This window comes from Diadema antillarum, unplaced genomic scaffold (assembly GCF_040938485.1).
Source record: "Diadema antillarum isolate AM-2024a unplaced genomic scaffold, OU_Dant_1.0 scf00000037, whole genome shotgun sequence".
NCBI lineage: Eukaryota > Metazoa > Echinodermata > Echinoidea > Diadematoida > Diadematidae > Diadema > Diadema antillarum.
This window is the reverse complement of record NW_027270926.1, coordinates 2,423,877-2,434,069: the sequence shown is the minus strand read 5'-3', so window position 1 is coordinate 2,434,069 and position 10,193 is coordinate 2,423,877. Positions and strand designations below refer to the sequence as shown.

The 10,193-nt window shown below is 37.3% G+C and overlaps 1 protein-coding gene across 1 annotated transcript; it reads right to left on the bottom strand.

Moving 5' to 3' along the window:
• Window positions 1-1,276: 1,276 nt before the first annotated feature.
• On the bottom strand, window positions 1,277-5,832 carry LOC139708818 (uncharacterized). Its single transcript, XM_071620776.1, has 3 exons — window positions 5,693-5,832; window positions 4,195-4,355; window positions 1,277-2,996 (listed from the first exon to the last, which is right to left on the bottom strand). The coding sequence occupies exons 2-3, from the start codon at window positions 4,346-4,348 to the stop codon at window positions 2,809-2,811; spliced, it is 342 nt and encodes a 113-aa protein (XP_071476877.1). The 5' UTR covers window positions 4,349-4,355; window positions 5,693-5,832; the 3' UTR covers window positions 1,277-2,808.
• Window positions 5,833-10,193: the final 4,361 nt, after the last annotated feature.

Genomic DNA, 10,193 nt, shown 5'->3' with positions numbered 1-10,193 from the left:
AGACAGTAAGAAATCAAGAAATTAGATACAAGTATTTAGAGAAATGCAGGTACAGGCAGAAAGAAACGGATGAAAAAATAGATAGAAATGATATTATTGATGGGGAGAGGGGTCAAGTAGAAAGAAAAAGTAAAGGAACATCTTCGTCGTCATAAAATCGAATTTATCATGACAACCTCCATTTGCATGCATGTAATATGCAAGTTTTCACTTCGTCAAGAGACGTTATTTTTTAACCTTAGTGATATCATGATAATAATCATAATAGGGCCTGATATCAAACGAGGGAGGGAGGGGGGGGGGTGATTTTCCTGGAAGACTGCGTTGAGCCGAATGAGATTGATGAATGTATGATCAAATTCCGTTGGCAGTCTGTTCACGGCTTAGTGAACTCGTTGGTGTTCTCGTAGTATGCTTGTGGCTGCAGCTGATGTCGTACGTTCGTTCATTGAGTAATTGATTTCAATTATTGAAATGGCCCACTGCAAAGCAGCATCAATGCACCCTGGTAAGATGTTATTTCCCAAAATGACAGTCAAAAATGACTGTGCGTGTTCAAGCGGATGGGCAATATCCATTATCTCAGCACATCGAGATAATATCGACTTGAACTGACAAGAACTACACGTACATACCTAATTATATGACTGATTTATATCCATCAGGCTTACTTTGTTACATAGTCTGGCCAAATCATTGAAGTGCATTGAAGTGCCCTTTATAGCGGCAAGAGTATCGTAAATTCTTTAGAAAGACATATAATCACTTGGATTTTTGTTAAAAGATCTGTTATTAGCCAACTACAGATAGCTCATCACCATTGAAGAGTTTGTTCATCTAGATTGAAGAATTATCGTGGTACACAATAAATGTACTACAAAAGCAGAGAAGGAATAGAATATGCCAAGGAGTTATCAGACACTCCTTGCATATACTTAGTAGTACACTGGCCCTTTCACTGTTCCTCTCTATATGGAATGATATGATTACGTATATATATATATATATATATATATATATATATACACGTATATATATCTATATATATATATATATATATATATATATATATATATATATATATATACGCACGCACACACACGACACAAACACTCCACGCACACACAGACACACAAACACACACATATTATACACAATCAATATATACGTAGAGAGATGGGAGACCACATCCCTTGTATTCGTGTCATGGCAAACATAACATTTCAACACAATGATGAAATATTTTTTAAACACACCGGCAATGTTTTATCCCGCTTTAAAAATTTATTTCATACAAACGATATTATCAATATGAAAATAAAAGATTCAAACATTTCACATCTTCTTTCAATAATATACATTCATGTGCTGTAAATCCCAAAGATGGGCAAACAGGCGAAAAACCGGCACTCTTTTATGCGTATAATGAGATGCTAACATTATTATTACATGTCAACGGTTGTATGTTTATTCCTATAAACAAACAGAAAAAAAAATAGACATGAATCAAAGCTTAAGATACTGTCGGCACTTTGTAATAAAAAGCAATATGTGCTATGATATCATGCTGCAATTTGCTGCAATTTGATATGAAAACCGGCACGTTCCGTTGTCACTTAACATTAAAACGTATCATTATTGAATATGGTAATGGTGTATTGAATATGGTGTAAAATTCTAACATCCTTAAAAACAGCACCAATGAGCACGTTTGGATTGCTAGTGAACTTGAACTTATACAGTACAGAGTGTAATACAATGTACATGAGGTTGATTGTATAACTACAAAATATCACAGCTAGTTGTCATTGGGGATGTATTTTAAACTAATAGGGTATGGCCCTTGTGCTGCAGAGTGCGATTAGAGTGAGTGAAAAGATGTGAATTCTGTCTCAAATACACAATACTTGCCAGGAGACAGGAAGTATCAATGGTGTAGCATTTTAGGACACAAGCTAAGATTAACTGGCCTATTTAAAGAGGACTTATAATGATTTTTTTTTTCAAATTGTTGAATACAATGTACGTCTATAGATTTGCCCAATAAATCGGCAACAGAAGAGAGTGGCAAGTTTATTCCGGATACTGAATACTTTAAGTGTTGAAAGACACGATTGAGTACAATGAATGAAAGCACAACATAAGAGGTAAGTTCTAGAATACATTGGTAAAGTAAAGGACACGTAACCGTATAATGTGCACAGTGAACTTTTGTCAGATCCCTTTGATGAAACAGCATAGCAGTTTGTTTGTTTGTTTGTTTGTTTGTTTGTTTGTTTGTTTTTGGTATATCTCGTATAAAGTACAAATAAAATTTGCTTTGACTAAAGACCACAGTTAAAACAATATCAGTCTCGTCTGTAAGTCACTAATCGCCATCCTACATAGAACGTAATGCATAACAATCGCGAAAGATCAAAAACGGTTAAGTGAATTTGTGTTGACTTTCAGCGCATCCTTATCCAGCCTTTACAAATTTTGTGCGTAATGCATGAGCTAAAATCAAACTACATGTAAGCTCTACTTTAACCTCCAGGGGTCGAATATAGTCTTGTCTAAATTCCCCTCTTCTCTCTACATTCTAGTTTTTTTTTTTCCGGCCATGATGTCATCTGCGCTACATCAACCTGAACTCGTGTTCCTTTTCTGTCCGTTACATCGGTCTGTGGTAGGCCTGTCTGTTTTCCACCATCGCTGTAGTAATGTGGTAGAATTGCTGTAAAAGATAGACGGTCTAGTTATGATGATGTTAAAGAACAAACAACTACAAACAAATAAATGATATAGAGTCCAAATGCAATGTACAATTCAGAGAGGCGCGTCTTCAACCTCCCGTGGCTTCTTGTTCTTCTTCTTTCTGGGATAAGGGTAGGGTTGGTCGTACTTCTTCAGCTTGTACTCGTAGTAGAGAAAACCGAAACCGATGATTGCCATCAAACCACCCAAGAAGCACGCCCAGAGCGCTGCGCGCTCGTCCTGGGACAGATAGCGAACACCTGCGGGAGATCAGAGAAATCACCGTGAACCCGACGTACAAGTAACAAACTATATACAGCTGTAGCAAGTCTAAGCTATATCATAACAGTGATGACGCTGATAAAAGAACGAGGATCACATTGCACAACAAAAATTATATATCCTTACCGTGATATCTTTACGAATCTTAACCAAAATGTTCAGCGTTAAGTGTAGCCTACATGAGGCGGTATGAATGACATAAATATCAAAGTTCGGGCCCATTTCTTTTACAATACCTGAATTATTGTAGTAATTGCTGCTTCTATAGCACCAATTAAAAACAAGACAATCTCAAGAGCTACCTGAGTATCGCTTTTTCTTGCAGCTCCAGTTGATGTAACTTTTCATTTCTCTGGCAAGCACATGGTGAAAATCATTTTTGTATACATTAATGACTAATCTTGTGTTGGCAGCTTGATAATGATGATTTCATGCAATGGACAAGAGCATGTTTCCATTTGATTCCAAGCTGACTGAGGGACTTTAATTTTGCAGGTGAATATCACAGGCTGGCAATGAATGAGATGCACAGTCTGCGGTAAGCTTTTCCTGCTTGTCTTAGAATCCTTATTACTGTATTAGATAAAAGACATACTAACTGTCGTCAGGACAAAATGGGGGTGATGTTCATTATTCTGAAACACAAAGTCCGTATACCTAGATATTTGTTAATCCGATAAAAACACAGGGTTCGTTGATCCGAACATCAGTGGCGTTATTCCGAAAAATAAAATGAGATTCGGACTAAAGAGCCCTACTTCAATTTCGTTTCATGACAGACTAAAAGTCACTTTCGGTATAGAGAAGTGTATACAACAACAGAAAGTGAAGTTTGATTAGATATTCGTCGGTTCAATTGTTTCATTTCTTAATTCAAGCTGGAACAACACTCAAGGGTACTGGAGCAATGAAACTCTGAATTTGGATTTCATCAATTTGGAAACCCTGCTTGCAATCCAATCTAGCATCATTCTAACAAGCATGTATTTATACTTAGTTAACATAAAACGTGTCCAAACGTTCTGTTTAAAAGCAGCCGCTAAATCACATCAGCTCATAATTCTCGGGACTGATAACTCTCTATAGTTTTTGGACTTAGGTTTGACTCAACATTTATAAGCAAAATGCCCTGGCCTGGGAGGATGTGCAATACTGTGCATGCTCTTATATACTCACTGGTTACTTGAGCTCCTGATCCTGAATCTACTGTGAGCATCATCTCCGGGGTCGTTGACTGACAGAACACCTCATCTTGAAGCAGCATAAGAGAGGCGAAAACCCACGTGGCTATCTTGGACAAGATTACGGTCGGGGACGATAAACTCGCCATGCCTGATCTGCCAAAATGTTTGGACGTAACGACATTATTATTTATGAAGTCATATATTGCATGGACAGGAAATGACCCAGGTAGAACTGTTCCTTCATTGTAAGTCATGTATATATACATTGTATATGTACATATGCAATTGCATAGTCATACAAAATCTATACACAACATAAGAATGAATACATCTAGATTTACATAATCATATCCGTACATGATAACGAAATACATGATTATCTCTTTCTCTCTCTCTCTCTCTCTACGAACAATATGAGAGAGAAAAAGAAAGTGGGAGAAAAAAAAAGAAATATATATATATATATATACATATATATATAGGCCTACATACTAGCAGCACCCGTGGAAATCCACGGGTCTCAGGCCCTTTTATTTATTTTTTTTTTCGTATTTGATTTTCCACATTTTAATTGATGATAATATATATATATATATATATATATATATATATATATATGACATGTATATATACAGTATTTACATACATGTTCTTTTATATATATAAACTGCTTATCCATATAGTGACGAGCTAATGGAGTAAAATGCAATTGAAAAAGGACTGAGCTTGAGCTTTCGATCACAGCAGAATCTTCGTCAGAGGCTAAATCCTGACGAAGATTCTGCTAGGATCGAAAGTTCAGGCCCCTTTTGACTCCATTACATAAATATTTATTATGGCATAAAGGCATACACTAAATGCATGAAGGCATACATCATTCATAGTGTAAACAAACATACATGTGTGTATAATAACTATATATACATATAATACAAGTTTTTCTTTCTCGATCTCCGTATATATGTTACGAACAAAGAGAGAGAGAGAAAAAAAACCCAAAGAAATATAGATATACATTTTGCTATGCGTACAGCTAGATAGACTGACATGCGCATGTGTGTCTAATACGAATGCGCGTTATGTTTTATTACTTTTTTGTTCAGCGAGAATTAGAAATGTGCTCGTAGAAGCGCATTCATAAATGGGCACAACAATCGTCTATGATTAAACAGAAACCATGAAAATATATCTGAGTTTTTGCAGCAAAATGAGATACTAGTAGTGTCGTCATCCACATCATGCTGACCGTATACCACACCGTAGGCACACTCAGTATTTCTTCCAGACATAATAATCATACGAAATGGCGTGGAGGTATACACTGCAGGATACTAGTATGTACACGGCATAGGCATATGTACACATTTTGGTGCTGCTGGCAGTTGAAATGTTATAAGATAATCTATCACGCCAATCGCAAGATTACACAAAGTACGACAGAAGCTTATCGATAGATACGTTTTGGTTTCATTTTCAAAGGTTATGCATACCCCTTGTTTCCTCTGGATCAGTGATACGTCAGCCGATGTGTTGTCTGTGGAATTTAAAAGGAAGTCAGAATGCTCTACGTACGACTAACGGCTGCGCCATCGTATTTCGTACTTCGTACTTTGTATGTAGCGATCAGTACTCTGTGTGTGGCTGCGCTTATCTACCAAGTCCTTCGACACTGCGCAATATACACACTAGTAAACCAGCACGCACACAGCTCCCTTACAAACGGCGCCTCCTAAAAGGAAAGGAATGTAGAGAACAGAAAGCCTTTGTGTATATGTATGCCGTATACCGCATGCGTTAAAAAGCACTGAACAGTAACGTGTGGTCTTTGCCTTTCTAGTTGGGGCTTTGCTTTTACGGTGTAATATCTAAACAGGTGAAATTTGATCTACGAGGCGAAACTCCAAGGTAACAAGATATATAGACGGGGTAGTACATATAAGTCTGCAATGAATGGGGATTAACGTCACATGCGGCAAGCAAGTTTACATTGGATGAAATAGCTTTGCAAAACAAGGAAATGATATTGTACTGTGGCAAAACTTTAAACAAGAAGGAAATATCTCTGTACGGATTCATGAATTAAAGGGCGTCTTTCTTGAAAATAAAATAGTGTCAGTCTTTTTCGAGTAAAGATCTGTGTCTGCCTTATTCCAACATTTCAGTTGCTATCAATTTTCTTTTCCCCCAAATAAATGTATTATTTCTTAGCAGAATTTTAGACTTGTTTCTCGCCCTCATAATTTAGTAATGCTTTGCTATACTTTGATTACAGTCTGAATTATGAAATACCTTTGTGATGGGCAAACTCGTTTTCAATGTATTTAGATCGAATTTATACCCTCAACGAAAATGCTTCGTATCATCTGTAGTGTTCCTTCTAGATCAAATACCAATGTATCATTTTCTGGAAATAAAATTCGTAAAGACCCGGGATAGCGAGGAAGAACATGGACGGTCTGATCAATGGTCTTCATTCGCTGTCCGTCGGAGTAGGCCCTGCGTTTGAAAACACGAAAAGCGACGTCACCCACGTGTGATGGAATATTATGTGCATCGAAGCATGCGCTCATATTCTGTAACGGTTGACTCGAGTCGAGCTTTTTGGCTGCGTGTGTCCTTACGCACTGCTCAGTGATAGAGCTGTATCCACAATTCGTTACAAGTATTCTCGAATAATTATATATCCTAACCGAACTTTGTTTTTGAGATATAAAAAAAAACAAGCAAAAAACAAACAAACAAACAAACAAACAAACAAAGCGGTCCTAATAAAAGGTGGGTCCCAATGTACCTTTTATTAGGGCCGCTTTGTTTTTTGATATCTCAGTCATTTCTACACCGATATTCATCAATAAGCTATTAATTCCTCTAAGAATTGTGTTTTCGTTAATATTTCACATAAGTGGTTTCTAATCATCTCCTCACCAGCTAAATCCTGAATTCCATTTTTAACAAGAACTATACCATTCCTTTAGGATGACTAGTGTGTCTACATTTTATTCAAAAACTAAACAACTATGTTTTACCACATGGTTTTTGATTGTACAATGTTTAAACAAAATATAAACCCAAATGTCAATTGAACGAATTCACATACTTTGAGACGCCTTTCCCCCTTTTTTTTTTGTAAAAAACCCCCCGGCAAACAAAAACAAAACAAAACAAACCAAAACAAAATAAGTTTTTGTCTCTGGCGGCCCTATATTCTTGAATTCACTGAATGATAACATAAAAAAGTGCACCTAGTTTCACCAACATCAAACTGAAATTAAAGAAATCTATTTTTTGTAGTAGTTACGAATCTCATCTGACACTCATAATAGTTGATACTGGTTCTACAGTGCCTGATAGTAGTTTTGTCTAGTCAACTTATGTGATGTCTTGTATTTCTCTGTCGTTTAAAGTTTCCGTTTTCTCTCTCCAACCCCACTCCCACCTACATCAACTTATAGTTTTTCCAGTGTGCAGCACGTCTTCATTTCTTAACGCGGATCTTATTATATTTTATTAAACAAGTTGTTGTGACATACTGAATGTACGTGGACTGCCTCGTCTCATGACCCTTTGTCCTGTGTTTATTTGCTGGAGTTTGCACGGATTTTCTTGGTCTGTGACCGAATGTTTTATTTTTTTTTTGAACGTGTGTGTGTTTGTGTGTGTCATTTTGTCCCATTGCTTTACTTGTACCTCCTCCTCTTAGCCCTTCTAAATCGTTACGGCCAGTCGTTCATGTCTATACGCACGTACGCAGACTCACTTTTTTTCTCTTTATTATTATTACCATCATTATTATTATTATTATCATTATTATTATTATTGTTATTATTATTATCATTAATATCATAAACAGGAATAGATAATTACAGAAACAATAAAATGCTGCATCAATCATCATCTAAGAATCGCTATCTTACTTTTTGAACAAATAAGTTTTTAAAGTCGGACGTTTTGAACTTATTGATGGAACTTCCATGTTTTATGTCATTATTGGGATGCTGTTCCATATAGTTCTTGGGCTACATGCGGACGACCGCAGTAGTTTGTTGAAATGGAGGGTATCACAAATAGATCCTCCCATTACTCTCGAAGGCTCATATTTTTACAAGGAGCTCTGACAGATAAGAAGGAGCAATTTTGTGGAAACATTGATAAACAAACAATGAGATCTTAAGTTCAATACGCGGTCTGACATTAAGCCAATGCAAGGCACTTAAGACAGGTGATATTGACTCATTTATTATTTCTTGGTCTTTGTCACAAGCCTTATACTCAGGGAACTTGCTAATTGCACAAGCTCTGCGCTTTTGCAAGTTCCCTCCATATATTCCCCATATTCCTTACTAGCTGTATGGGGCTATTTCAACTCATAGTGAATTCATGATGATCAAACTATGTAAATCACGTGTACCTATGTGTTTGTAGGTGCAGCTGTACATGTATTACACTTTTGCAATATTATTGATTGCGTTTGTATTTTGCTTCATGATATTTCACCTTCTTGTACAAATCGATTGTGCTATATACTTTGTAATAATTTTGTGTTATTTGGATATGGAAACAAATAGATGAAATGGAAAGAAATAAAAGAGCGCACATCATCTTTGTTAATTTTTTATGATCGGCCAACTGACATTTAATAGGCCAGCTTGATATACACTCATTTTGTCAACCGTCAAACAATCGAATGGTTGTCACGTCTAGAGAGCTATTACCTCACAATAATTATTCCGCATCCCTATATAATTTATAGTCGACTCTGCATGGTCAGGCGAATTCCTGGCGTGGCATTTTAATCTTTCATTAACTCGTTTAGTTATATACTTTGGTCTTGGGATTAGTTGGTGTTTAGATTTAACACACTACGTATGCTGACGGTCAGAGTGAGCAAAATTTGAACAAAGAACCTCAGAAAAATAGAGGTACATGTAGTAGGAAGTCTGGGAAGGGGACATAGGCTAATCGTAATAGCCTGCTTGACGCCGAGGGTGTTGTATTTCAAGGAGCTGTGTGGTTGGGTTCACCTGCACTGATTCTGCCTATACATGCTCTCTATAAAGCTGCATCACTTCGGTGATCCCTCGCATTTATCCAGGGAGGTTCAATCCCAAAGTTGAATTCTATTACGTAATACTCGTATAAGTTTTCAGAGGTTAGCATTTCCCAGGTGTTTAAGGCAGTGAAGTCACATAATGAAATTCAAAGTAGGTAAAAATTCCAGGCAGTCCCAGTTGGCTATAAATAGCCGTGTCAGTGAGCAGTAAGCATCTTTTTCAAGTGTGACGGCAGTGAATCATACCAGGGAGGTGAGACACCTCCCTGCCCTAACAAAAAAGTCCTGTGGTACTCCCTGTGGTACTTGTCGGTACCACACAATGTACCACACACTTGTAATGTTACCACAGGAACTGTGTGGTACTGTACCACAGGCTTGTAGGGTACTCCCTGTAGTACTTGTCAGTACCACACAATGCGTCGACGACCATCCGAACCGTCGTATATGTCAAAATTCGGTAAATTTTTCGAATTTCAGATTTTGCCGTTTTAAGAAAGCCCAGCACACACTCTTTCTACTCACAAAATTTTGGAACCGGATTTTGTGTTTTTAACAGAGAAATTTGATATACGTCATTTTGCCTGAACGCGAATTGGCTGAAGGCGTTCATCCGAACCGACGTATCGCTATACGTCGGTTCGGGTGGACGCGAAACTTCGAGTCGCGTTCAGAGAAGGTGTCGTATCGCCCCGGATCAGCCAGAACTGGCAGAAGCAGACGATGGAGCGTCAACTGGACCCTCCCCAGGACCGGTGAGTTTTATTATGAGTAGCTATGAAATCATGCGATTTCAATTAAAATGAACAGACCCAAGCAAGTTCTATCCATAAGATTGTCACTTGTCAAGATAAATACGCAGATTGTCGTGGGTTTCCCCAAATATTTCGTCGTGTTGTTAGGTGTAGTCCTGTGTATAGATAAATATGTGGGTACAGAGG